The sequence below is a fragment of the Hyaena hyaena genome, unplaced genomic scaffold, assembly GCF_003009895.1.
Source record: "Hyaena hyaena isolate Hyena2069 unplaced genomic scaffold, ASM300989v1 scaffold_474, whole genome shotgun sequence".
Lineage (NCBI taxonomy): Eukaryota > Metazoa > Chordata > Mammalia > Carnivora > Hyaenidae > Hyaena > Hyaena hyaena.
Genome location: NW_024081104.1, coordinates 869,970 through 896,291, shown reverse-complemented (window position 1 = coordinate 896,291; position 26,322 = coordinate 869,970). Strand labels below are relative to the sequence as shown.

Sequence of the window (26,322 nt, the reverse complement as noted above, 5' to 3'; positions counted from 1 at the left end):
CCGCCCCCAGACCCACGCTGCCTGCGCTGCCGGAAGTGGCGGCGCGGGTCGGATCTAGCCGGGTAGCATGGCGGGTGCCCGGGCCGCGGGGCTTGCGGCGGCGACGGGGGCGCGGCCTGGGAAGCGGCCGCCGGAGTCTGAGCCGGAGTTGGAGCCAGAGGAGGTGACAGCGGGCGGCGGGGTCGGGCGGCGGGGCCTAGGGCTGCACGTGTTGGCGCCTCGGCACTCGGCAAGGCCGCCCGGCGCGCGGCGGGCCCTGGAATGCGAGGAAGAAGGGGCCGCCTGTCCCCTGCTGGAGGTGGGCTCGTAGGGGGCATCCTTGGCAGCGAGCACCCCCTGCGCAGGGGCGGCTGGAGAAGGAGGCGGGTAGAGACCAACGGGAAGTAGAGGTGGCGTCCTGTGCAGCAGCCTCTCAGATCCTTTGAATTATGCATCCTGTGGTTGTGTAAATACTTACGCACCTACAGGTCACTTAATGCGATAGGCATGTTCTAACAGTAAGAGAAGAGGTGGACAGAGCGTGAGGGGAACCCAGGGTTTACTGCATTGGACGTGATTTTAAGTGGACTCACGGGCACGCCTGCTGTCCAGCGGAACCCCGCATCGGTTGTGTGACGTCATTACATCTGGGTTGTGGAAAGTCTTAGGAGGCCTGTACAGCTTTTCTCAGTCGACCGCACTTACTGTGTCGTCAGGCTTCCCCCCCACCTGGTCGGTTGCCCTCCTGCCGGCCGCACGCTGGAGGCAGCTCTGGGCACCAGACTTGGTTGCCTCCACCACTTGGCCCCATTCTCCGAGGTGCTGTTTGTGTTTGTGCTCAAACCAGTTTTGCTCTTTTTACTTGTTTTTGTAACTGTGTATCTGAGTAAATATTGGAGATAAACAGTGTGAGTGAGCTATAGCAGAGTCGTTTTTTTGGAAACTAAGCTGAGTGCTGTGGATGCTTTTATATGTCCAATTAGGTGAGAGAATTGCCAACTGTTGAAAAGTAGTGAAATCCGCGATTCTGTGCTCAGATGTTTCCTAAAAGTCTACAGTTTTTTGTTCTTCAATTTCTTCTGGTAAAAGGAACTGACAGGGCTCACCCACTATGCTCTGTATCCTGCAGAGTTAGGGGTGTGATGGTATCTGGGGAGCAGACTGGGGCCCTCTCCTAGCAGGGGTGAGTGGGCGTGTTCTTAAGTAAAGCTTGTGTAGTCACTGTTGCCCTTAACCCGCCTTACAATTTACTGATCAACTGTTGGTCCCGATCTAGTTGGATATGGAGGCTTCTCTTTCAGGGACAAACCCCCTCCGCGGTCTTGCTCCGCCTCCGGCCCCAGCCTCTGCCCTAGTGCCCTCCGCCCTGGAGTTCGCCAGCATGGGGTGGAGGCTGGAGAGCCTCTCTTAGCAATGCGGTGGGAACTGACCTTTAAGAAAGAGATGTTGTCCCGGGCGCCTGGGTGGCTTAGTCGGTTAAGCGTCCGTTAAGCGTCCGACTTTCGCTTAGGTCATGATCTCGCGGTTCGTGGGTTCGAGCCCCGCGTCGGGCTCTGTGCTGACTGCCAGCTCAGAGCCTGGAGCCTGTTTCAGAGTCTGTGTCTCCCTCTCTCTCTGACCCTCCCCTNAACATCGGTAGAAAATACAAGGGATCGCCTAGTCGATCTTCCCTTCAAACCATCTTCTGGTGCTCTCTGCTCTGAGGGCTGTGCACCAAAGCCTTCTGAGGCTTGGTCTTGTGGTTCTCGCGTCACGGCTAAGTTCGGTTTGATGAGCAGTTAATAACGATCAAGGCGGGGCGCCTGGGTGGCTTAGTCGGTTAAGCGTCCGACTTTCGCTTAGGTCATGATCTCGCGGTTTGTGGGTTCGAGGCCCACGTCGGGCTCTGTGCTGACTGCCAGCTCAGAGCCTGGAGCCTGTTTCAGAGTCTGTGTCTCCCTCTCTCTCTGACCCTCCCCTGCTCACGCTGTCTTTCTCTCTCTCTTAGAAGTAAATTTAAAAATATTAAAGAAAAAAAAAGAGATGTTGTCCTTGAAAAGTCCTTGCTTTGTGAGATGCAAATTACATGTCCCTTTCAGGGGCAGGTGGCCTTGCTGTCAGTGGAGGTGGACAGTGAGGACGGTCCCCCCCACCCAGCCTCCGGTTTGATTGGGTGGTTTTGGTGGAGGTAGAGTCTTGTGACCTGAGGGCTGTGGCCTTGGAGGGTGGCCACACAGAGCAAGCAGGGGTCTGGTGGGTGGTGGGTGGGTTGGGCGTCCAGCTGTCACCAACACTGTGCTTCTTTGCAGACCTCCCTCATCTGTGCCTCTGCTCCGAGCCGCCAGGATGGCAGCGATTCTGGCCTGTCTGAAAGCGAGGAGAGTGTGTTCTCAGGCCTGGAAGATTCTGGCAGCGACAGTAGTGAGGATGACCCAGCCGAGGGAGAGGATGGGGTCAGCAGTGATGAAGGCCACAGCAGGATGGAGAAGACCTGTAGGCAGCAGGTGCAGGTGGGTGAGCGAGGCTCCGGTAGGCTCCCCCGTCCACATGAAGATGGACAGGAAAGACAGCTACTAGGGGGTTCTCCACGATTGTGCGCTGGGTCCTCAGGAACTCCAGAAGTCCACCCCCCTGGGCCTCCCCCTCAATAATTCTGATGTCACCTTTCCAGGGGACTCGCCCACTTTGCTAGACTCGGTGTGGGGGTGTAGGCTGAGTGTCCTAGGGGCAGAGCCTGAGGTGGGGATTCATGCACGAGGGAGCGTCCGGCCGGGAGCTCGCAGGGCACACACGAGGGGCCAGCCGGACAGGAACCCCCTCCACCTGAGCCTGGCCCCGGGGGGCCTTGCTGTCGACCCCGTGCCCGGCCCTGTGAGGATGGGGGCGCACATCACTCTTGTCTCAAGTGAGCAGCATGAGAGAAATACTTAATTTGACTAAAATACGACATGTGCTGTTTTGAGTGTTTTATTTGTTTTTTTAAAGTTTATTTTGAGAGAGAGAGATAATATTACAAGCAGGGTCCCTGCTGTCAGCACTGAGCCCAATGTTGGGCTCAAACTCATGACCCTGAGATGATGACCTGAGCTGAAATCAAGAGTCAGACTCTCAACGGACAGCCACCCAGGTGCCCCTGGATTGTTTTAGAAAGTAGTTTATAACTATACTTCCAGTGCGTCTGGTGTTCTGGAAGTTACAACCTTGAATCATACAGAAGCCCACCCCCATCACAGGAACCAAAAAGCCATGCTTGTTCTGTTTCCCAGGAAGATTTAAAGATTTAAAGGCACATTGCAGCCTTTCACTCCTTCAAGCCTTGGTTGGCATGCTGGCGTGCACGGAGAGGTGATGTGTTACCTGGAGTGACTGTCGTTTGTAGCTGACGATGGCCAACTATTTTCCCCTCTTTTTAATTTTTTAAAATTACAGAGTAGGGGCGCCTGGGTGGCGCTGTCGTTTAAGCGTCTGACTTCTGCTTGGGTTATGATCTCGTGGTTCGTGAGTGGGCTGACAGCGTGGAGCCTCCCTCGGCTGCTGCGGCCCCTCTCTCTGCCCCTCTTTCGCTCGAGCATATGTGTCATCTTTCTCTCTCAAAAATAAACGTTCAAAAACATTACAAGATATATTTTCCATGGCAAAAATTAAATCTTTTCTCAACACCGTTCAGTACGAAGTCAAAGTTCTCACTCCCTGCTTTTGCTGCAGTGCATGACCACAGCTAAGAATTTCATCACCTTCCCACGTCTTTTTTCCTCCTTATAAAATTAAGGATCTATATGCTGACGTATTTAATTATCTTAATTAATTAATTAATTTTTTAATCAGGTTACACGCGCAATGTGGGGATTGAACTCATGACCCTGAGATCAAGAGTCACATGCTCTACCTACTGAGCCAGCCTGATGTTTCAGTATTTTTTTTGAAAAAAAATTTTTAGTGTATATTTTTACTTTTGAGAGAGAGAGAAAGAGAGAGAGACAGACGGAGAGAGAGCGCGCACACGCTTGTGTGCAAGCTGGGGTGGGGCAGAGAGAGAAGGAGAGAGATCCAAAGCAGGCTTTGTGCTTACAGCACAAGAGCCCAATGTGGGGCTCAAACTCACTGTGACCTAAGCTGAAGTCAGATGCTTAACCAACTGAGCCACCTGGGTGTTCCCAAATTTTTTTTAAAAAAAGGGTTTTTTGTCTTTTTTTATAAACAGAATTTTTTTTTTAAATTTTTTTTAATGTTTTATTTATTTATAGGAGAGAGAGAGAGAGACAGCGTGAGCAGGGGAGGGTCAGAGAGAGAGGGAGTCACAGACTGAAACAGGCTCCAGGCTCTGAGCTGGCTGTCAGCACAGAGCCCGACGCTGGGCTCGAACCTACGAACCGCGAGATCGTGACCTAAGCGAAAGTTGGATGCTCAACCGACTAAGCCACCCAGGCGCCCCTATAAACAGAATTTTAAAAGTAATTTTTAAAAGTTAAACACCTTCGGGGGCACCTGGGTGGCTTAGTTGGTTAAGCGTCCGACTTTCGCTTGGGTCATGATCTCACGGTTCATGGGTTCAAGCCCCGCGTCGGGCTCTGTGCTGGCTGCCAGCTCAGAGCCTGGAGCCTGTTTCAGAGTCTGTCACTTCCTCTCTCTCTGACCCTCCCCTGCTCACGCTGTCTCTTTCTCTCTCTCTCCTAGAAATAAATAAAACATTAAAAAAAAAAAAAAGAACTTGTTAAAAGTTAAACACCTTTGGAGACACCTGGCTGACTCAGTCATAGGTAGAGCACATGGTCTTGATCCTGGTCCTGAGTTTAAGCTCTGTGTTGGTGTGGAGCCTGCCTTAAAAAAAAAATAAATAAATAAAGGGGTGCCTGGGTGGCTCAGTCGGCTAAGCATCTGACTTCGGCTCAGGTCATGATCTCACGGTTCGTGGGTTTGAGCCCCGCATTGGGCTCTGCTGACAGCTCAGAGCCTGGAGCCTGTTTTAGATTCTGTGTCTCCCTGTCTCTCTGCCCCTCCCTTGCTCACGCTGCCTCTCTCTCTCTCAGAAATAAATAAAAAATATTAAAAAAATTTTTAAAAATAAAACATTAATTTTTGAATAAATATTTTCTTTGTTTTATTAAAAGTATTTTTTAATCTATTATTATTTTTGAGAGAGAAAGACAGAATGTGAGCAGAGAAGGGGCAGAGAGAGGGGGAGACACAGAATCTGAAGCAGCTCCAGGCTCCGAGCTGTCAGCACAGAGCCCGACGCGGGGCTCGAACCCATGAACTGTGGATTCTGACCTGAGCCGAAGCCGGATGCTCAACTGACTGAGCCCCCAGGTGCCCCTTTAATAAAAATTTCCTATTTAAGTTCTCTCAACGAGGTAACGTGTGCAAGTATCTCAGGAGACCGCATGGAATCTGGTGGAACGGCCTGCACGCTGTGCGCATGTTAGGTGTCCCCTGAGCTGCCGGGCACATGCTCGTCCACGCGGGTTCTTCTCAGCTTTCTGTGCCAACGTGGCTGGGTGTCCTCTGCAGGGCCGCCTTCTCCGCTCCCCAGGTGGCCCAGCAGGGACTGAGGCCACAGCCCAGGAGAGAGCAAATGCCCTCCCTCCTCAGAAGGTGGGGTGCGGCCCTCCGTCGTGGGAAGCTGGCTCTGCAGCAGCCTGAGCGGCCCCCTACTTGACGCCAGGACCGTGGCCCCTCCCGTGTGTGCTGTGCTGGGGCGGCTCCTGCCTGTCTCAGGGCCAGGCCGTGAGGACCATCTCTGGACATGACCCGTGAGTGGTTCTGAGTCCTGCACACACCTCAGGGCCCTGCCCCGCATGAGCGTCCACACCTCTGGCTCTTCTGTGCTCTAACTGAGAGGTACGGTGGCCTGTATGGGAGTGCTTTCTGTTCTAATCACAGTTGTCGTTTGTAGGTTTGAGCTCCTCTAGGCAGAGAGAGGATTGAAGCGTAGGGGGAGTGTTCTCGGTCCTTAGCGGAAATCCCATTCCCCGTCTCTCCTTTTTTCCAGCTGTTCCTTGAGCTGCCGCACCCATCCACCTGCATGAGCTGGGTCCCCACACCCTTTCTGTTCACACCCCCTCTTTGGGTGTTCTGAGCCCCGTCTAGCATGTAGCCTCATGGCCAGGGCTGAGACAGCCAGTTACCACCTACTGTGTGATCCCCTGTCTTCCCACAAACGCGGCCACATGGGGCGTCCAGAGTGGCCCCCATGATGCCCTGAGTCAGGCCCGCCCTCTGCTATCTGAAGCCAGTCCAGGTGCCCAAGTGCAGAACCTCCACCATGCTGGGCGGGGTTCCCCTGGGTCACCTTCACCTGCTGTAGCCGGGGGCTTGTCACCTGTCACACCATGGAGGCTTCCAGCAAGATGTTCCTATCACCCGAGACCCACTTCCGTCGAGCAGCTTCTAGAGTTAGTGTCTCCCTACCTGTGTCGGTCCCGCCGGCCTGTGCCAATAGTGACGCCACCTTCTGCTGTGTCTTTGCTGGGTGTCCTGGCCTTTTAACGGGAAGCCCCCAGAGTTCTTTGGCTTCTGGCTATGGCTGCCCATGTGGTCTTGCAAACAGTGGCTGTTCGTGAGCTACTTGTACGAGTTGAAATGGTGTTTCCCCGGGGACCCGCTCCGGCTTGTACAAACCAGCAAAATGCCCTTCTGCTCTTCCTTCCACTCCTGTGCCTCCTTTCTGGGGCCTGGTTCTTGCCAGGCACTGACGGCCACCATGCATTGGGGCTTCCCAGTAACTTCTCTCCCACTGCGTGCTGTCGTCTGTGACTTTGATCCTGTCCCTGTTTCTTCCACGTTCTGTATGTAATGTGTCTCCAGGCCCCAGCACTTTCAGGGGCAGCTGGGTGGCCACCCAGCTTCCCGTGTCTGAAGGGCACCCTGCCTCGTCATCAGGCTGCGTTCTGACGTCACACCCAGGCTGTGTGTCACGGGGCGGAGGCCAGCAGGAGTGGGTGCTCATCGTGGGTACGCTTCTCCGGGCTTTACTGGCCGTCTCTGAAGCCCCTGGCCCAGACACACCGATCAGGTGACGCCGACTGCCATGTGCCTTGCCGCTGATGGGTCATTGTGTGGGGACCCTGCCCTGTAAGTCCTCGGGTCCCGGTGCGGCTGCCACAGGCCATCCCGGGCAAGTCACGAACGTCCTGCCGAGACCTCCACGCGTGATCGTGGATGGCCGGGTGTCCGGACACTGCCCCCAGTGTCCGCCTTCTCTCTCATGGGGAGAGAGGGGGCTGCGCGGCCCAGGTGCTCAGGGTCACCCTCAGGAGACCCAGCCCGCTTCAGTGCCTGGCTGCCCTGGGCGCCGCCATGGGTGAGTACCCCTTCCTCCTCCACTTTCTCCACTGTGTTTGGTGGCCGTGTGGACACGTCCACTACTTTATTATTCAGCACTGTGGGAATACGTGACGGGCACGGTCGGGGCACGGCAGAGCGCTCGTTCGGGAGTCCCTGAGCCTCGTCGCTCCCGTGCTGCCTTGCCTCTTGCTCCTGCGTGAGGCTGCGGGCTGTTTCCGGTCCCCAGCTCTTTCCAGGGTGTTCTTTGGACCTCCAGGCGTCTGTTTGTGTCATGTCTGGTGGCTTCCTAACCTCCGTCTTCTGCTCTTCTGTCTCTTGAGACCACCCTTGCCGCTCGGTGTCTGCAGCCTTGGTGGGGCGGGCACTCGTGACCTTCTGCTGTCCCAGTTGTGCTGCGATGGTCCCCTCGTTCACGCTCTCTCACGTGTGCAAGCAGCCTTCCGGACACACTGCAGGAAGCATCTCTGGGTCAGAGGCTGATGCAGTTTTAGCAGAAGGGAAGTGTGCTGCTTTGTGCTCGTGCCCCCCCCCCCCAGGCCGCTCCCACCCTGCGAGACCTCGCGTGGCTAAACCTCGTTCTCTTTCCTGCTCTGATACGTGGCAGAAGCGGCCTCCTGTTGCCGCTCTGTGATTTCTTTTTACATCAGAAACAAGGCATCTTTCCCTATGTTTCCGGAAGGACTGTTCCGGCTACATTGGTGAGCGAGTGCCCAAGACCCCACGTTTCCATCACTGGCCCGTCTCTTGAAGGTCGGGCTCTGCGGGTCCCACTGGTGTTCCCCTTCGCGTGGACCCTCGGCATTTGCCACTCCTGACCTCAGGCGTCTCCGCCCGGCGGGGCCTCACGTCCGCTCGCTGTGCCCGGCCCTCCGCTCACCATGGGCTCCAGCTCAGTGCTGAAACCCAGCCCCTGCCCCTCGCTCTGCGCACAGTGTGTCTGCAAGCCTGCCTAGCTGGACAGCCCTCTGCACACGTGTCGCCGAAGGAGGCTGCCGAGGAGCCCCGTGCCGCGTGGTCCCGTGCGCCACGTGTCACCCCCCTCCACACACACGGCTCCCTTGGCTGCTTTCTGCCGCTCCTGGCTCTCTGCTGACTGCCTGCACCCCCTCCTGTGTCCCCCCCGAGGCCCCCCCGTCCCCAGCAAGCCCACCCCTGCCCTCCCCGTGCCCAGGTCCCGGCGTCCTCCCAGCAGCTGTGCGTCCCTGGGAAGCGTGAAGACTTTGTGCTGTTTCTGGGTTACTTGTGTTGAGTGGGTTTGTGTACTGAAGGCCGTTTTCCCCTTTTGTGGTTGTTTAGGTTCATTTTTCTTAGTTGTCATGTTTACTTGGGTCCTTCTTAGTCACGTTGGGTTTTCCTACTTTGTGTTCTCTCATTCAGAAGTTCCATTGTCAGCTCATTAGTCTGCTCGCCACGTTGGCAAACGGGACTGTAGTAGTGATTGTGTCCCAGGTGGGGGTGCTGTTCTCCAGGTATTTCAGGAAGAGTCCTGCCTGCTGTGTGCTGCGTACCCGCGGGCAGAAGGGGCCCTGGTGCCGGCGGGCTGTGGCCTATGGGAGGTGGTACAGGGGGCACCTCGGTGACACTCACCAGCTAGTTCACAGAGCGCCTGCTGTAGAGTCGAGGACGCGACCCCCGTGGGGGAGGGGAGGCAGCCTTCCCTCTACCCGCCCCCACACGTCCAGACGTCACACAGCCAATTGATGGCACTCTCATTTCTGCGGATCAGAGTTCAGGCACGGTGAGGGGTTGTCATGTCCAGGTGACGTGGTCAGTGGGATTGGGGGAGTCCCACAGCTTCCCTCAACTGTGTCTCTCCAGGGTTCTAGTATGTTCTGTCTAGGAGGACCGTCAGTCATCACACCCCTTGTTTGGGGGCTGAGATGAGGGTCCTAAGGAAGACATCTGGGGCCTTTGCACTCGCATTAGGCCAGGGCAGCCTGAATGACTGGCACTCCCTGCGCATACCTGCCTGCCCGTCTGGGATGCCCTCACTCTCAGGGCTTGGGGCTCTGAGGACACATGCTCTGGGACGCTGGGCAGACGCGTGGGAGCTTCGTGCTCTTAACCCGGGATTCATGCTTTGTCGTCGGTCGGGGCTGCCCTCCTCGGACAGGTGAGCCGGCCATAAGCCCACTTGGGAGGGGCATGCAGACGGCCCCTCGATGGGAGGAAAGTCAAATGTTGGCAGCCGTGGTTTGGAACTGCTCCAGCCAGCCCTCTCCGAACCTTGTCTCGTGGCCACGTTGGATGTGGTCTCGGCCCAAGGGTCTCATCTGAATCGGGCCCAGGCGCCGGAGAAGGTCCCCGGCCTCCTCCCCCACAGCCACGTGCAGCGGTGGCATCAAGTCACACGTACCGCTTCTGTGGGAAACGGGGAAGCGGGTCGCCCCACTGAGTCACTGGTCTCTGGTGCCCTGGCATTGGCTGTGCGCAGGCTGCCGTCACCTTGTCGAGGCCCCCGGGTCACCCTCCTCCTTCCCGAGGGCACAGGGCGCTTCCCCAAGCCGGGCCCGCTGAAGAGGCTTGGCAGCCTGAGGCCCAGTCTGGAGGGGCCATGGCGTCAGGTTCTGAGGCTCCTTTGCACGGGCGTCTTTGCCCCTCCCTGGGTCTCTGGGTCACTGCGAACGTGTTGCCAGCAGCAGTCTGGAAGTGACCTTTGCTCTGAGACATCGGGGACACACGGGCCTGACGCACCTCGCGGGGACCTCCAGGGCGTGGTGGCTGCCGTCTCCTTTCTTCTGCGTCTCTGACAGCCCTCCCGTGAGCGGTCCTGGCCTGGAGCCCGCAGGGAAGGCGGTGCAGGAGCGGCGTGCCAGCCTGGCTGACCTAGCCAGAGCCACCCTGGCAGCTGTTGCGGCCTTGCTTGCCTTAGCGGGCGGGGCAGCCGTGTGGTCCCAGGCTTGCTCGGCGGTGGGGGTGAGGTGTGGCTGGGCTGTGTCTGTTGTGGCTGCAGTAAGTTGCCATTTAGGCCGTCAGAAGCCGCTTCGGGGTCCCCGCCGTTGCCCTCACAGTAAGGCATGGTCTTGGTGGTGCATAGAGGACCAGGCCCAGCGGCCGCCCAGGACTCAGGGACATGGCCCGGCCCAGGCTCATGGCGCTGTGTGCCCTGTGGGCCTTCCCCCAGGCGCACCCCTGCTCTTCCACTGTGAGGCGGTCCTGGCCTGCGGGCCAGCTGTCAGTACAGCCTCCCTGCCCCTTCTGTGCCTCCGGCCCTGCCTGGACACTGGCCCCCAGACTGCCTGCCTCCTGCTGGCCTCCTCCTTGCTGATGCCCCCTGGTCCCCCACGCCGCTGGGCGCCAGTCTGCCCTTCATTCCTGCTGTTCCCTGGCCAGAGCTGTCACATGCCCCTGCCAGCGGATGCCCATCCTGAGGCCCCTGGTCGGGGGCACTCGTCAGAGGGGCTGCTTCTCTTTGCATCCACCTGGGGGCATGTTGAGGGGCAGCGCCACGCAGGGTTGTGTCTGTCTTCGGGCGGGTGCTCGTGTCCTGCAGACTCTGGAGTGGGTCTGGGCGGACCCCGACTGCCTGGAATCTGCGCCCGAGGACCAGGGGTCTCTGATGTTGGTGACCGAGGCTGGGCTGAGTAACAGGTGGCAAAGGACGGTGGTGCCTGTGTCTTTGCGTTCACGTCCTTTTGTGTTTTAAGTTGTCTTTTTAAGTTTCCTTTTTCCTGAATGCCCAGCACTCAACTGCAACAAAGTGTCTCCAGGCTGTGAAGGGGTCGGCTCCCGCTCCTGGCTCCTGGAGCTGGGCTGGGCCCCGTACCTCTGCTGCCCCCTGGTGGCCCCTGTGCTGCCTGCAGCATCACCTCTGGAGGGAGACCAGGGAGGGCTGGGGGTCCAGCTCTTTTGTGTGGGAACTTGCTGCCCGCTGCTGGGGCGCCCCCTCCTTGTGGGGAACCTGCCTGTCTCTGGCTCCCTGCGCCTGTATGCTTGTCTGGGGGGCCGGCCCCACCCATCAAGGGGCAAAGTGGGGCGCACTGGAGGACAAGGGGACCCCATGACCATGGCCTGAGGCACAGGTGATGTGGGCTCTGCAGGGTTCAGTGCTGGCAGAGAGCATCCGGCCTGCTGCTTGGGCAGCCGTGGAGCCTGGCCGGAGGCCGCCGCTGTGGATCTGCTGGCCGTGGCGTGGAGGGGCGCTTGCTGAGGAGGCTTGTTGCTCGGCCCTGGGCCTGGGGCAGGGGTAGGGCTCCCTGCAGGCGAGGATGGCAGGAGAGCTCTGAGCCCTTCTTGCCCCCCACCCTCGCCCCGCACCCATCAGGCGGTGCTGACCCACTTTTAGCGGGCACGGCTCCCACAGCGCGTGCAGCATGGGGAGCAGGGTGGGGGGTGGGTGGAAACCGAATCCCGCCTTGTTCCTGGCCTGGAGAAGAACTTAGTCTCCCACCCTCCTTATACTGAGGGAAAAAACAGGCGAGAGGAAGAGCCGCCTCGCAGGCCCTTGGCTCCTGCCCGGTCAGGGGGAGCAGGGCTCTAGCGGGGGTGCCTCACTCGGGGGCTCCTGCTCCTGAGCACTTTACTGCGCCCAGGAGTGAGAGGTAGGGCTGTTTTCCCCATCAGCCCTGGTTCCGGTACACCCGGTTCCCCCCACCGGAGAGGGAGGAATCTGTTTTCCAGGTTCGGGTGCGAACGTACAGTGGCGCCCACTCGCTGACCTGGTGGGCCGGGGTCGGCCTGGGGCCGTGGATGTGGTGGGTGGGGCCACTGCCGGAGGGCTATGTCCCCGCAGCGTTCTGTGGGTTAGGGGGTGGGGTGCCTCTTTGGGCCTTTGGCCCACTGGGCGGAATGTGGCTCTCAGCTGCTGCAGACCGGAGGCCTCCCTGGGGGAGGGTCTTGCCCAGGAATGAGCTGGCGGTGGCCTTGTGACAGCGGTTGGCAGCAAGTGCCACGTGCCTGCCTCTAGAGCGATTGGCCCAGGTGTGGGTCACCCCGCTGCCCTGCCCTCGCTTGCTGATACCGAGTGGCCGCCCCCACCTTGCCCCTGGACCCGAGGCTCTCCTGAAGCTGGCGGGGCCGGGTGGGGTGGTTGGGCCAGGAGCCCTGCAGCCGGTTTCTTCGTCAGAGGGTGCGGGGCGGCCCGGCCCTCAGCTGGTGGCTTTGTTGCTGGCCGTTCCTTTTTCAGTCTGGCACCAGGTGTCAGCCTTTCCCTGGGGTCTTTTCTTTCTTTTTTTTTTTTTTTTAATATTTTTATTTATTTCTAGGAGAGAGAGACAGAGACAGCGTGAGCAGGGGAGGGTCAGAGAGAGAGGGAGACACAGACTCTGAAATAGGCTCCAGGCTCCGAGCTGGCAGTCAGCACAGAGCCCGACGCGGGGCTCGAACCCACGAACCGCGAGATCATGACCTAAGCGAAAGTCGGACGCTTAACCGACTAAGCCACCCAGGCGCCCCATCTGGGGTCTTTTCTTGGAGGAGCTTGAGCGTCGTGACGGGGCTGGCCCTTGACAGGACGCCGGGTGAGGCCCCCGAGGCCCACTTAGACCTGGGGTGTCCCTGATCTTGTCTTGAGGCCCCGGGCCAGGTCGGAACTGCTTCGAGATTGGGGGCGGCAGGAACCTTGGCCTCAGCATCAGCAGGCCGAGGAGGGGACAAGGGACCTGGGGCCTGAGCCCTGGCTGAGGTCAGAGGGCGTTGTGTCCCGACATAACCCCTGTTCCTTCTCTTCACAGGCTGGCATCCCTTCCCCAGGGACGGAGGTGGCGGAAGCGCAGGGCTACGAAGAGTATGCGGAAGACAGCTCTGACGAGGAGGTGCGGGCTGGGCTTGCCTCTTCCACGGTTTGGGGGGGGGCGGGGAGGAGAGGACGGGGGTCCTCCCCCAGGGGGCCTGTGCTGCGCCGGGTGCAGAGGAGTCAGGCCACAGTGAGGGGCCCCGCTCGTGGTTTGGGAGAGCAGTTTTGGGGTCAGGACACCTGTCTGCGGGCGGGCGTGTGTGTGTGTGTGATGGCCGGGGACGGAAGTGGGGGGACATGGCGCGGTGGGCCCCCGGCGTGTCTGTGCGGCGGCGCTCTGCGCAGGCTGTGCTCCTTTTCTCGGTGGGGACGGAGGGCAGGGGCGGCTCCTGTCGCAGCAGCTGGCCCGTGCTGGGGCCCTGTGGGGTGATGGGTCTGGGTGCCGAGGGCAGGAGATGGGTGGCCTGTGGCTGTTCTGCCCCCACCCTCCTTGGTGTCTTCAAAGTGCAGACCAGTGTGGCCCCAGGGAATCCGGTCGCTCCTTCACGTTTATGGTCTGAAGGGACAAGTGTGGTGGTGGACAAGGGCTGCCTGGCCTGGTGTCCCGAGGCCTCAGTATGCGGGGCAGAGGCTCAGCTTCCCGGGCCTTCCTGATGTGTGAGGGCTGGAGGCTGAGGAGCTCTGAGGCCGGGGGTGCCCGTCTCCTCCTGCCTGTCCCTCCCACGTGTGTCCCAGGCACTGGTGGGACCGTGGCCCCACACCTCCCAGTGGCCTGGTGGGCGCCCCAGGTGTGAGCCTCTTGGGGCCGCAGGGCACGGCTTTGCTGTAGAGCTTGCAGGGACAGCAGCCCCCAGAGCTGCCTGTCGGGGGCTGTCCCGGGGCCTGAGGAGGCACGCGCCCCCCCCCCCCCCCCCCCCCCCCCCCCCCCCCCCCCCCCCCCCCCCCCCCCCCCCCATCCTCACGCTCTCTTGGCAGCGGCTGCAGGAGCCTTGGCTGTCCGCCCGATCTGGCCTCTGTGCGTTTAGAGAACAGAGACAAAACAAAATAAATTGGTTTCCTGGCCGGAGCAGCGGGCGCACACGGTGAGGGGGGGGCAGCGCAGCGCGGCTCCCTGCCTGTCTCCCCCTTCCCAGGGGCTCTGGCTGTCGGCAGCCACATCCTGTCGGCTACTTTTTTATATTTGGTATTTTGAGAAATCGATGATGGTTGTAAATGGAGTGCAGAGGCGGGGGAGGGGCCTCGGCCTGCCCACAGGGAGGCGCTCCTCGGCCCGGCCTGCGGGGGCCGCTTCGCTTCCTCTGGCAATGACTATCCCATATGTGTGAGTGACAGGAGGGGGCCTGATGCCCGCCTTCCCGAGCTTCTGCCAGCACAGCCGGCCTGCGGCTCGAGGGGGCGGCAGAGCCCAGCCTTCAGGAGCTGCGCCAGGCCCAGTGGACGCGTCCCTGAGCAGCACATGTGCCTGGGGTGCTCCGGTTCCTTCCACTCTGATGTGGGTGTCCCTGCAATTGGAGCAAAGCGGGGTGGGCTTCGGGGAGAGGCCAGGGAGGCCAGGCAGCGAGCGTTCCCGTTGGGCACCTGAACAGACACGGCGCGGAGCCTAGGGCTTGGGGGCCACAGGCCGGACACGTCCTGGTGTCAGGGTCGCCCCTGCTTCTCGCAGCGTCCTTGGATGTGGTCAGTGCTGTGGCTCTGGCGGGGGGCAGAGGTGTCCTAACAGGCTTTGTGTTGCTGGGAGAGAGAACCTTCACACACCTGGCATCCCTTCCCCTGGGCCCTGCCCTGCTCAGCCCCCGGGTCTGGATCTGAGGCCTGAGCTGGGGTTTGTTGGGGCTTCTGGACCCTCCGACTGCTGGCCTCGGCTTTGGGGAGCCCCCCACCCCAGATGCTGACTGATGGGTGACAGTCTACCCTCGTGGGATGGTCAGAGTCCCGTTTCCGTACGTTTGCCCTCCTCAATCCCCAGACTCACATCCCAAGCCACGTTGGGGCCCAAGTCCCCTGGATGTGCTGCTGGTCTGGCGGGGGGCCTGGAGTGGGGGAGTTCGGAGCAGCCGCAGGCTGTGTCCACCCCACCCCCACACGTCCACCTCACTCCCCTCCCACGGCACCGGCACCTCACAGACGTGATCTCATCCAGCCGCCGGACCCGGGGGAGGTGGGGCGGGGTGGGGGGAGGGGGCCGGCGGCCTTCGCAGCATTGGGCCCCTCTTTGTTCCAAGCAGCTGGGAGAAACTGAGGCCGGCGGTAGGTGGGAGGTGAGGGATGGCTGTGAACTCCGGCCGGAGAGGCTGGGAGCCATCCTCCTCCTCATCCTCGTCCCTGAGCCCTGGGGCCCGACCCCCTCCCGTCCACTGTGGGACCCTCCTGTCTCCTGAGAGACCTCTGTGGCGGTGGGGGCCGGGCCACAGCCCTGGCCGGCTCCACAGCGCCCTGGCCTCCCAGTGACTCGGGGTCCCGCGGGGACGAGCCCAGGCCTGTCTGCATCCAGAGCCCGCGATCCCCTCTGCTCTCTCGCCAAATGGCCGTTAATGGCTTCTCCCAGCTACTGAACCGGCAGCTGCCTCCAGCCTGGCGGCCTCCCGCTCCTCCCGGGGCCGCCGCCCCGCCCATCCTGGCCGCCCGCGCTCCGCGCGCTTGCGCCTCTGCTGGCGGCGGGAGCCTGGCGGCTCGGGTTTCGGGCTGTTTGTGGAGAGCGCGGCGCTCAGCCTGCCCGTGTGGGCCTTACACCCCCGCAGCCGCCCGGCCCTGGTCTGCCCTTCCCGCCAGTCTGACCCACGGCCTTGCAGGTGGCCGCAGGGTGCACTGGGTGTGACCGCAGAGTGCCCCTCGGTGCCCCTGCCCGGCTCCACCTCCGAGCCAGGCCTGCGGTGCTGGGTGGGGAGGCACGCCCTCCTCCCCCCACCGCTGCGGCCCCCGCCCGCCCCGCGCTGCATCCTTCCTCGGAGAGAGGACTCCCGGGCGGGGGGCAGTGAGGAGCGTGTGGTGGCCGAAGTAGCTGTCCCTTAAGAGAGATGTAGTCAGTGTCCAGGGACAGTCCCAGGTCTCTCAGTGCTGGGCCCGTGCGGCTGCTGGCAGGTGGAGGTTGGGCCGATTCAGAGCCACGGTGTGTGGGTGGTGGAGGAGACCCCGCCTGCTGCCGTGTGCCCGCGTGGAGCCAGCTTCCCTGGCAGCAGGAACCCAGGGGGGCAGGTGTGTGGAAGAGTGGAGGTGTGGCTGCTGGCTTGTTGGAGGGCAGGTTCTGTGGGGAAGGGGGGGGGGTTGTGGCTGCGGATCGGGCTGGGGCCAGGGGCTGCGGGCCACAGGTAGGGGCTGGCTGTGTGCAGGCAGTGCCTGGGGCTGCGGTGAGTCCTCCGGAGTAAGATCCTGGAGCTCGCTGTAGAGGAGCTCTGGGGACCGACTTGAAGCAGGCAGCAGCTCTGTCCTTGAATAGTGGGTCTCGGAATGGAGTCTCCACCACCCGGCCGGGGGCCCCGAGCCTGGGCCCACACCCAGCACTCCGGAGGGGTTTCTGGGAGCCCTGCCGGCAGGTTGTGGCCCCACGTGGGACTGCCCACTGCACCCTGATCAGCCCCAGGGGAGGGGCGGGTGGGTGGGGGTCTGGGGTATCCGAAGACATGGGAGCTAGGGCGGCTTTGGTGCCCCTCCCCATCCCGTGGGCCCCATAGAGGCACTGGCAGGGGGCCAGGCAGGGGGCTGGAGGGGTCCCGTGCCAGCACGTGACTGATGGCTCGGGTGGGCCTGGCCCGCAGCACGTTCAAGAGGGACGGGCAGAGGGAGGTGATGGTGTTTGGGGTCGGCGTCTGCGCAGGTGCCCTGCTGCCTGGGTTGCCAAATGTAAGTGGTAGTCTGATGGAGGAGGTTTGGGAAGGTGGCTCTGGGCTCCCCGCCTGGTCCCCCGGGCCTGGCCAGCTGGTCTGTGGGCTCTGCTGCTGGCCCTGTCGCCTGCTGGGGTCTCCTCACCTGGCTTTGGCCAGGTAGGGCCTGGCTTTCTCCCGTTTGGTGTGTGAACCAGGACTCCTCCTCCTGGAACCGTTGATGGGTTCCAGCGCAGCAGGTGAGCCTGGGGCACACGGCCCGGCCTCCTGTGCCCAGTCCTCTGACAGATTAAACACCGTGGAGGAGCAGGGAGAGGCCGAGGCTCAGGAAGGCTGAGCGGTGCTTGGAGACAGGCTGCAGCTTCGTGCAGGGGGAGCAGAGCGAACACTGCCGGCATTGTAATCGGAGAGGGGCAGGGGAAAAGAGAGAGCTTGAGCGAGGGCGGCTGACCCCAGGCTCCCAGGGGACAGGTGGGAGAGGCAGAACGAGGAGAGAGTGAAGGATTCCAGAGGTGGGCCGGCTTCCTCTCTCGCAGACAGACACGGGAGGGAGGTGGGCAGCCGGCCAGCGCCCTACCTGCACTTCCAATCTGCGGTCCTGACAGCTGCAGCCACTTTGGGGAGGGGGAGGGGAGGGGCTCCTTGAGAGCGGAAAAATCCCAGCCGACAGTTGTTGCTTGCCGCTTATGTCCGGTGCAGTCTGGGGGGTGGGGTCCCCTGCTGGCCTCATCCCGCAGGCTTGTGCTTGGGGCAGAGAGGCCCCCCGGGAGAGCACGAGGGTGTCTGTGTCCTCAGTCTGCGCTCCGAGCTCGGTGCCTGACCTGGAGGGGTCGGTAGGTGCTTGCCCCCATGGGGTCACATGTGCTTCCTGGCAGCCCACAGGTGCTGAGCAGGGTGGGGGCCGGCTGGCCTGCGGGCTGAGGCCTGGTGATGAATCATGTGGTGCCGCCAGCAGCTCATTCCCCAGGCCGGGGACAGGGAGCTGACAGCCGGGGCCGATCAGAGTGTTTCCAGCCCAGCTTGGCCCACAGAGGCGGCTGCCGGCCCAGGGCGCGGGCTCGGCCCCTCCTTTTCAGCTGCCTCTGGGGCGCACACGCGAGGAGCCCAGGTCTTTGTCCCTCTCCGTGGAAGGGGAGGATGGCCTTCTGGGAGGGAGGCAGGGCCTGCCATGGGCAGAGAGCACCTGCCACCCCAGCCCAACCTCTGTAGTCGCCCAGTGGACAACTCCATGGGGCTGCTGGGCTCAGGCTCTGGCTGCCACCCCCCCCCCCCCCCCCCCCCCCCCCCCCCCCCCCCCCGTCTGGTTTGAATTTCTGGAGCAGTGAAGGGTGACGGAGCGCTCCTCCCCCGCCCCTCCGCTTTCTCCTGTTGGCTGGCGGGCCAGGCCCTTACCGCCGCCGCCGCTGCTACCGGTGCAGCTTGGGGAGCACCGGGCGTGCTGCCCAGGCCTGAGTCGGCCAAGCTGCAGCCACTGTTGGAGCCACAGGCCCGGCCATGGAGAACTGTGCGCCCCATGCCCCAGTGGGCCAAGTCTCTGGGGACCATCCCAGTGGCCTATCTTCTCCCAGTTTTCCAGATTCGCAAGACCCCCTGCAGGGGCCTCATGACACCCCATCAGCCCTGGGGCTCAAGGGGTCTCCTCCGTTTGCACTCTCCCCTCAGCCATGTGCGTGCGTGCTGCCTGTCTGTCTGCAGCTCCTGTTGCACTGCTCTGTGACCACAAGGTGGGCGCCCACTCGGGTACTCAGCATCGTAGGGGGCTTCCTGAGGGGAGTCTGCAGCCCCCATCCAGGCTCAGGTGCTGAGATGTGATTTTAGTCCAGGAGGGGCAGGTGGACCATGCCCCCCAACCCTGCCCCCACAGAACTGGGCCCGGTGCCCAGTGAAGCGGGGGTGGGGGGCAGGCGCAGAGGTCCTGGGGGTACACCCGCCTCCCTGGATGCTTCCCTTCTCCCTCAGGCCCCGCCTGGGAGGAGGGGGATTCCTTTCTCAGCCCCCATCTGGACCCCCATGTCTCCGGCCTGGGTCCTGGCTCCCCAGGCAGGCGGGCAGGGTGGGGGCTTCTGCAGTGACCCAGCTTGCCCTCTCCCTCCTTCCTCTGGCCAGCTGTAGGCTCCTGCAGGATTAAGGAAAGGAAATTTGGGGTTGGGTTTCTCTCTGAATGGAACCTGCCGTGGCGACTTTTTATCCCGTTATATTTCTATCACGTTGGACGCAGCCCCCCTCTAGCCCTTAATGGCTCTGGCTTTGAGAATTTCCTCCAAAATTACTCCACCACTTCCTGCTTTGCAGTTCCCCGGAGCCCCTCCGTGCAGAGGAGGGGGGCAGCTCTGGCCCTACCCTGTTGGGGTGCCCACGTGGGGCTCAGCACCTGGCCGCTCCCTAGGGCCCAGGAGAGCGTGTCAGTGGGGGCCCCTGAGCCTGTGCTGAGGGCCGGGAAGGCCCAGGGCCAGCACCTGGCGCCCTCGGCCATTCCCTACCCGGTCTGGCCGGAAGTCAGGCTGCTGGCCCGCCTGGCCAGCGTGGGGGAGGTGGCTCATGGAGGGCCACCCCCTGCCTTTCTTCTGTGTTATGCCAGCAGAGCTCGAGCCACTAAACCGTAATTGTCACCTGCAGGATTTTAATGGTCAGCCAGCTGTGCACAGCTCGGGGAGGGGGCCTGAAGTTGCTCTCCTCACAGGCAGGTGGGGCCTTTGGAGGAGCTCGGTGGGGCAGAGCGGTAGGCGGCCAGGGCTCCTTCCCTCGTGAGCAGTGCTGCACGCGGCTGAGTGCAGGGCAGCCGTGGGCGCCCCGGGTGGGTACAGGTGGGTGCCATCTGGCCTGCACCCGTAGGCCCACCCAGGCCCGGAAACCCGCTCCAGTCGCGGTGACCCTCACTCAGCCTCTCCCAGGTGTCCGTTTCTTGGGTTTCTGTGGGCAGAGGCGGAGGCCCCAAGGTTTGGCATGATTGTGCTGCCGGCTCTGGCCTCCTCACCCCTGCAGGGAGGCCTGGGCGCCAGGCAGGCCCTGGGAGTGGACGCTGGACTGCTTGGTCCCCCGCCATGTGGCAGTGGGCTCCCTCTCTCCTTTCCTAGCCTTGCTCGCTCTCACCTGTCTCCTTCAGCTGCCAGGACGGGAGGTGCCTCACTCTGCTCAGGCCTGGGAGGGAAGGCCCAGCCCCTGGGAAGTGGCGCCTCTGGGCCCAGGGAGGATGGAGCGCGAAGAGACCGCCCTGAGGGCTGGGAGTGGGTCTTCCAGAGAACAGTACTTCCGTGGTTGGACGATATTGTTTTGTTTTTAATTATACAAAGTTTCCAGACTTTATATTATCATATCAAAGACACAAAATACCAGCACGTAGTGACCAGAAGAAAACCCAGGTAGGAAGCCAGCACAGAAGGTTCCAGTGGACCTGGGCCAGCTGGGGCCAGTGCAGAGTCCTGCCGCCGCCTGTCCGTCCACTGGCCCCACCAGAGCCAGAGGTGCCCTCACAGGAGGACTGGGCCTGAGTCGGGTCCATGGCGGGGGTGGGGTGGGGGTGGGGTTCCTCCGTGGAGAGCCCAGCGGCGTCCACCTCTAACTGCGAATCGTAGTCTTTCTGTCTCGGTCCTTGCTCTGCAGAGGGGAGGGGACAGTGTCAGGGCCTGGGCGGAGACCCCGCGCCAGCCCACGCCTCTGGGCTCCCCCACTGGGTGCTGTCTCAGGTGGCGGGTGCTGAAAGCACCCCCTTCCACGCTCACCCCGGCTTCCCCGTGCACTTTGGGGAGGAGAGCACACTGCTGCACAGCCGAAATTGTAAAATTAAATTTCCCAGATGTTCAGGCCCCAGGAGCTCACGCGTGCTGTCTGGAGAGGAAATGGGGATCGGGAAAAGCCGCGCCGCGTTTTCTCCCTGCTCACCCTGCTTTTCCGGTGCCACCGAGCGCAGCAGGAGCTGTAAATCACAGCCGGCCGGCGCTCCCGCAGCGCGGCCCTCTCCCCCAGCCTGTCTGCAGACCCCGCAGACACATGGGGGTCTGAGTGGGCAGCCCAGGGGCATCGGCCAGGGCCAGGGGAGAGCCAGCAGGTGCCTGTAAGCTTTAGCCCAGTGCCAGGGGCTGTGGCAGGGCAAATGGATTAGGGCGGGGGTGGTGTCCCCTTCCTTTGGGGACAGGGTGGGTGGCCAGAGCTGCTTGAACTCCGGTCTGGTCCCCCAGCCTCTGCCAGTTTTAGTGTCCTCCCTGCTTCACAGACCCCCACCTGGCCCTGGGTGGCCCTCTTTAGCCCCCATGGGAACCTGTGTCCCTGGGGGTAAGGCTCGCCTGTCCCGGCTGGGCGCTTGCTGTACCGCCCTCCCTGGGCCCCTGGGGGCACACTAGGTCACAGGTGCAGAGGGGGCATGCAGGGGTCTCTGCCTGCCTCTGGCCCCACTCTCCGCCCAGCAGGTGTGGGTAGCTAGGGTGACACGGAGGCAGAGGCCACCATATCCTCCTTGCCTCTCCTTCCACGGAGGCCCAGTGGGTGACACTCACCAACTTTCTCTGGTTGCTGAGGCAGAAGGTACAGATCTGTTTGGGCTGGGCGTTCTCTCCGTCGCGCGCGGGGGGCGGCGGGGGCGGCGGCGGGGGGCTGCCGGGGCGAGCAGCGTGGAAGAAGGCAGGCCCCGAGTGGCACGGCTGCCCGTCGCCGCAGGCCTCGCCCACCAGCAGCACGTTGCCCAGGTGCGAGATGTAGCTGGAGGCCAGGCGCAGCGTCTCGATCTTGGAGAGCTTGCGGTCGGCCGGCTCCGTGGGGATGAGCGTGCGCAGCGCCGTGAAGGCCGTGTTCACGCTGTTGGTGCGGTCCCGCTCGCGTGCGTTCGCCGTGTGCCGCTGCCGGGGCTCGCGGCCCGGCCGCCCCCCGGGCCCCGGGCCGCCGCCCCCCGCCCGCCTGCCCCCGGCCCGCCTCCGGGCGCCCTGGAGGCCGCAGCGCGCCGCGTGCACGCGGCAGGGCTTCTCTTCGGAGCCCGAGCTCTCGCTGCCGCGGTCCTCGTCGTCCGACAGCGGGCTCACCTCGGGGTACAGGTAGCGGCCGGGCGGCGCCGAGCGCAGCATGGCGAAGGACATGGGGCCGGCGGGCGCGCCGTCAGCTCCGCCTTGCGCGGCGCATGCCGCCAGCCGCGCGGCCGCCCGGGGGCCGGGGAGGCGCGGGTCTCGGTGGCCCGCGGTGGCGGCTGCGGCGCCGCGCGCACGTGTGCGTCCCGGGCTGGAGCTGAGCCTCGGGCCGGGCCTTTATAGTGGCGGCGGCCCCTCCCCCGCGCCGGCCCGCCCTCCTCCCCGCCTCCCAGCCCCCGGAGGCAGCTCGGAGCAGGGGCCCTCGTCCCTCTGCCTCCTCGCCGCCCGCCGCTGCCACGCTGAAGAAGCCTGGGGCATCTCGCGGTCTCTAGGGCTTGCGGGGAAATGGGAATCCCCTAATGGCTGGTACAGGGCGCTGCAGCTCCCTCCCTCTCCCTCAGCGGGGGTGGGCCAGGAGGGTCGAGCGGGACCCGCGACCCAGGCTGGTCTGCTCCCCTGGCACAATCAAGTTAACTCAGATGCCCTGGCCCTGGTGCCTGGCCACACCCTGTTTGTCGGTCTCTCCTGTGTACACTTGGGCCTTTTGTGCCAGGCAGAGTGGGGAAGGGGTGCGGAGGAGCCCTGAGGGGTGAAGTTGTGTGTGGGGTCACCCCTGGGGGCACAGCCTTCTGGTGTCAGCTGGACCCTCTGCCTGGGACCCTCCTCTTTCCCAGCTCCTGCCTGTACTCGTGCTCTGGCAACCCCCCCCCTTCCCTTCCTGCATATTCCAGGATCTGTTCAATTCGGGGATGGCTGCATGGACTGGAATTGGGCCTGTATAGACTGGAAGTCGTCCCCCCCCCTCCCCCCCCCGCAATCCTGTGCAGAGGACGGGGCACAAGGGATGTGCCTGGGACGGGCTTGCTGGGAGGGGAGCACAGAAGTTGGCAGGTCTGGGTGGGCAGGTGCAGATGGGCAGAGCCCAGGGGGTCCTGTGCTGTAAGGGGACCTCGGGCTCCCTGCTGTGCTCAGTCTCATCTGGGCCCCTCCCCCTGTGGCCACTGTTCAGGAAGCGGCCGCCTGGGCAGCAGTCTCCGTGCTGGGTGGAGGGAGGGTGGTGGCTGGCAGGGGCCTCGACCAGGAATGTGTGTCCAGGAATGTGGCTGTTCTGGGGTGGGGGGCGGGGCCAGGGAGGGCTGAGGGGGTCCCTGCACGTCTGCAGGGCAGAGACAGTGGATTTGTCCTCCCCTTGGAGCGGGTCGTGGGGTCTGCCCTGAGTCCCTGCCCGTGGCTACCCGTTTCTGCCTAAGGCCCCCGCCAGGGGAGGGAGCCCATGGGCGATGAGGTCACCCTTGTCTGTGGCTGCCCAGAGTCCTGGCCAAGGAATCCAGGGGGGAGGCGCTGGGGTTGGCACCACTTCAGTGGAAAATGTGAAGGTACAGCTCCGGCGCCTCTGAGGGCCAGTTAGGGGGGCAGTGGGGGACAGCACTGGCCGCGGTGCCACGTCACACCCCGGGGAGAGGGCATGTGTCAGGGTGCCTGGGGACTGTCCCACCGGCCTCCTTGGGGACCCACCCGTGCCTGTGACTTCGGGAGCCTGAAGGGAGGGGTAGACACAGTGGGTGCCTGCTGCCGACGCGCTGGCCTGCTGCCCCCAGGACATCCGGAACACGGTGGGCAATGTGCCCCTGGAGTGGTACGATGACTTCCCCCACGTGGGCTATGACCTGGACGGCAGGCGCATCTACAAGCCCCTGCGCACCCGTGACGAGCTGGACCAGTTCCTGGACAAAATGGACAATCCTGATTACTGGTGAGCAGGCTGGGGGCAGGGCCTGTGGGGGCAGGGCGGGTGGCTCTGAGCTTGGCTCTGATGGGCAGCTCCCCAGGCGCACGGTGCAGGACCGGACGACGGGTCACGACATGCGGCTGACCGATGAGCAGGTGGCCCTGGTGCGGCGGCTGCAGAGCGGCCAGTTCGGGGACGTGAGCTTCGATCCGTACGAGGTAGGTGGCCGCGGCGCGCCCTGGGTGTCTGGGGGTGGCTGCGGGGCCTTGGCCCTCACGCCTGTGCTTCTTCCTCCAGCCGGCTGTGGACTTCTTCAGCGGGGACCCGATGGTCCACCCGGTGACGAACCGCCCCGCAGACAAGCGCAGCTTCATCCCGTCCCTGGTGGAGAAGGAGAAGGTGGGTGCAGCCCTGTCTGTCCGGGCCGTGCACCACCTCCCCCCCCCCCCCCCCCCCCCCCCCCCGCGCTGACCTGGGCTGCCCTTGCAGGTCTCTCGCATGGTGCACGCCATCAAGATGGGCTGGATCCAGCCTCGCCGGCCCCGGGACCCCACCCCTAGCTTCTATGACCTCTGGGCGCAGGAGGACCCTGACGCGGTGCTGGGCCGACACAAGATGCACGTGCCCGCTCCCAAGCTGGCTCTGCCCGGCCACGCGGAGTCCTACAACCCACCCCCAGAGTACCTGCTCGGCGAAGACGAGGTGGGCCTTTGCGCCTCGGTGGGGCCCTGGTCCCCGTCTCTGGCCCCAGCCCCCAGCTCACCCCTGTCTCCGCAGCGTCTGGCGTGGGAGCAGCAGGAGCCGGGCGAGAGGAGACTCAGCTTCCTGCCGCACAGGTTCCCAAGCCTGCGGGCCGTACCCGCGTACGGCCGCTTCATCCAGGAACGGTTTGAGCGCTGCCTTGATCTCTACCTGTGCCCACGGCAGCGCAAGATGAGGGTACGTGGCGGGGGGAGGGGGAGGGGACGCGCCTGGGCAGGGGCACAGGATGTGGGGATGGGGTGACTTTCTGCTCTCCTATCCCAGGTGAACGTGGACCCGGAAGACCTCATCCCTAGACTGCCGCGGCCCCGGGACCTGCAGCCTTTCCCCACGTGCCAGGCCCTGGTAGGCGGTCGGGGTGGTGGAGGGGGAGGCACGTGGGCGGGGCGGTCCATCTCCTCACTCCTCCTCCTCCGTAGGTCTACAGGGGCCACAGCGACCTTGTCCGCTGCCTTAGTGTCTCCCCGGAGGGCCAGTGGCTGGCTTCAGGTGAGGCTGAGGTGGGGGCATCCCCAGCTTGGGGGGTTGGGTGGGGTGGGAGGGCCAGGTGGCAGAGGCCTCGTTTGCTGTGTCCAGGCTCCGATGATGGCTCGCTGCGGCTCTGGGAGGTGGCCACCGCGCGCTGCATGAGGACTGTGCCCGTGGGGGGCGTGGTGAGGAGCGTCGCCTGGAACCCTCACCCTGCCCTCTGCCTGGTGGCCGTGGCAGTGTAAGTGTGAGGCCCTGAGGGGCGCTGGGGGCGGTGGACGCAGGCCTGAGCCTCAGGGGTTGCATGTCCCTCTGGCCTGCAGTGAGGACTCGGTGCTGCTGCTGAACCCGGCCCTGGGGGACCGGCTGGTGGCGGGCAGCACGGACCAGCTGCTGAGCACCTTCGCCCCCCCCGAGGAGCCTGCCGTGCAGCCGGCCCGCTGGCTGGAGGCCTCGGAGGAGGAGCGCCAGAGGGGCCTGCGGCTGCGCATCTCCCACGGGAAGGTATGGGGGCTGTGGGGTCAGGATGTGGGGGAGCAGCTGGGGGGACCCAGCTCAGCCCAGCCCGTGTTCCTTCCTGCAGCCGGTGATGCAGGTGACCTGGCACGGGCGTGGGGACTACATGGCCGTGGTGCTGGCCACCCCTGGCCACACACAGGTGCTGATTCATCAGCTGAGCCGGCGCCGCAGCCAGAGCCCCTTCCGCCGCAGCCACGGACAGGTGCAGCGGGTGGCCTTCCATCCTGTCCGCCCCTTCCTGTTGGTGGCTTCCCAGCGGGGGGTCCGCCTTTACCACCTGCTGCGCCAGGAGCTCACTAAGAAGCTAAGACCGAACTGCAAATGGGTGTCCAGCCTGGCAGTACACCCCGCAGGTGAGGGCGTTGGCGGGGCGTGAGGGCGTTGGTGGGGGGAGCATGCGCCCCGCAGGTCCCCACAACCTCATCTGCCCCCAGGGGACAATGTTATCTGTGGCAGCTATGACAGCAAGCTGGTGTGGTTTGACCTGGACCTTTCTACCGAGCCGTACAGGGTGCTGAGGTGAGGCGCCTATGCGGGGGTGGGTGCTGGCCCGTCCCTCCCCTGCCCTAGCTTGCCCTCACCCAGCCCACGCCCTGCAGGCACCACAAGAAGGCCCTGAGGGCTGTGGCCTTCCATGCCCGGTACCCGCTCTTCGCATCTGGTTCTGACGACGGGAGTGTCATCGTCTGCCACGGGATGGTGTACAAGTGAGTGCTGAGCCCGCCCCCTGCCCCCCTCCATCCCGGGGAGCTGTGCCTCCCTGACCCCACTCCCTCTCCCTCCCCCACAGCGACTTGCTGCAGAACCCACTGCTAGTCCCCGTGAAGGTGCTGCGGGGCCACGCGCTGACCCGCGACCTGGGCGTTCTGGACGTGGCCTTCCACCCCACCCAGCCGTGGGTCTTCTCCTCGGGGGCCGATGGCACTGTCCGCCTCTTCACCTAGGCCACCCTGGGTCCCAGGCCTGTGTGTGCAGGGGACCCTGAATAGAGGTATTCTCCCTGCTGACCATTGGTGTGACCTTGACTCGGGCCTCTGGACCACCTACCCGTCCCCCCAT

General features: G+C 63.3%; 2 protein-coding genes across 3 annotated transcripts; one reads left to right on the top strand and one right to left on the bottom strand.

Annotated features, from left to right (window-relative positions):
- Positions 1-48: 48 nt before the first annotated feature.
- On the top strand, positions 49-26,271 carry BOP1 (BOP1 ribosomal biogenesis factor). The gene is made up of 16 exons (XM_039254076.1): positions 49-163; positions 2,268-2,468; positions 12,915-12,995; positions 23,384-23,538; positions 23,615-23,732; positions 23,812-23,913; positions 24,004-24,216; positions 24,292-24,453; positions 24,541-24,621; positions 24,696-24,765; positions 24,853-24,985; positions 25,068-25,248; positions 25,328-25,616; positions 25,698-25,782; positions 25,863-25,970; positions 26,054-26,271. Exons 1-16 carry the CDS (start codon positions 68-70, stop codon positions 26,205-26,207), a joined length of 2,229 nt encoding a protein of 742 aa, XP_039110007.1. The 5' UTR covers positions 49-67; the 3' UTR covers positions 26,208-26,271.
- On the bottom strand, positions 19,990-23,448 carry SCX (scleraxis bHLH transcription factor). Of its 2 annotated transcripts, XR_005532072.1 has the most exons (3): positions 21,225-23,448; positions 20,454-20,559; positions 19,990-20,328 (listed from the first exon to the last, which is right to left on the bottom strand). XR_005532072.1 is itself a non-coding variant. In XM_039254077.1 (2 exons), the coding sequence occupies exons 1-2, from the start codon at positions 21,795-21,797 to the stop codon at positions 20,290-20,292; spliced, it is 612 nt and encodes a 203-aa protein (XP_039110008.1). In that variant the 5' UTR covers positions 21,798-23,448; the 3' UTR covers positions 19,990-20,289. The 2 variants fall into 2 exon arrangements, 1 of the variants encoding a protein (XP_039110008.1); XM_039254077.1 differs by lacking the exon at positions 20,454-20,559.
- Positions 26,272-26,322: the final 51 nt, after the last annotated feature.

Bases quoted from the DNA above. Each gene is read 5' to 3' on its own strand.
- BOP1 (XM_039254076.1), top strand. From the start codon at position 68: ATGGCGGGTGCCCGGGCCGCGGGGCTTGCGGCGGCGACGGGGGCGCGG. The intron at 164-2,267 runs GTGACAGCGGGC...GCTTCTTTGCAG, and splicing joins CGGAGTTGGAGCCAGAGGAG to ACCTCCCTCATCTGTGCCTC. The intron at 23,914-24,003 runs GTGGGTGCAGCC...CTGCCCTTGCAG, and splicing joins CCCTGGTGGAGAAGGAGAAG to GTCTCTCGCATGGTGCACGC.
- SCX (XM_039254077.1), bottom strand. From the start codon at position 21,797: ATGTCCTTCGCCATGCTGCGCTCGGCGCCGCCCGGCCGCTACCTGTAC. The intron at 20,329-21,224 runs GTGAGTGTCACC...TCCCCTCTGCAG, and splicing joins TCAGCAACCAGAGAAAGTTG to AGCAAGGACCGAGACAGAAA.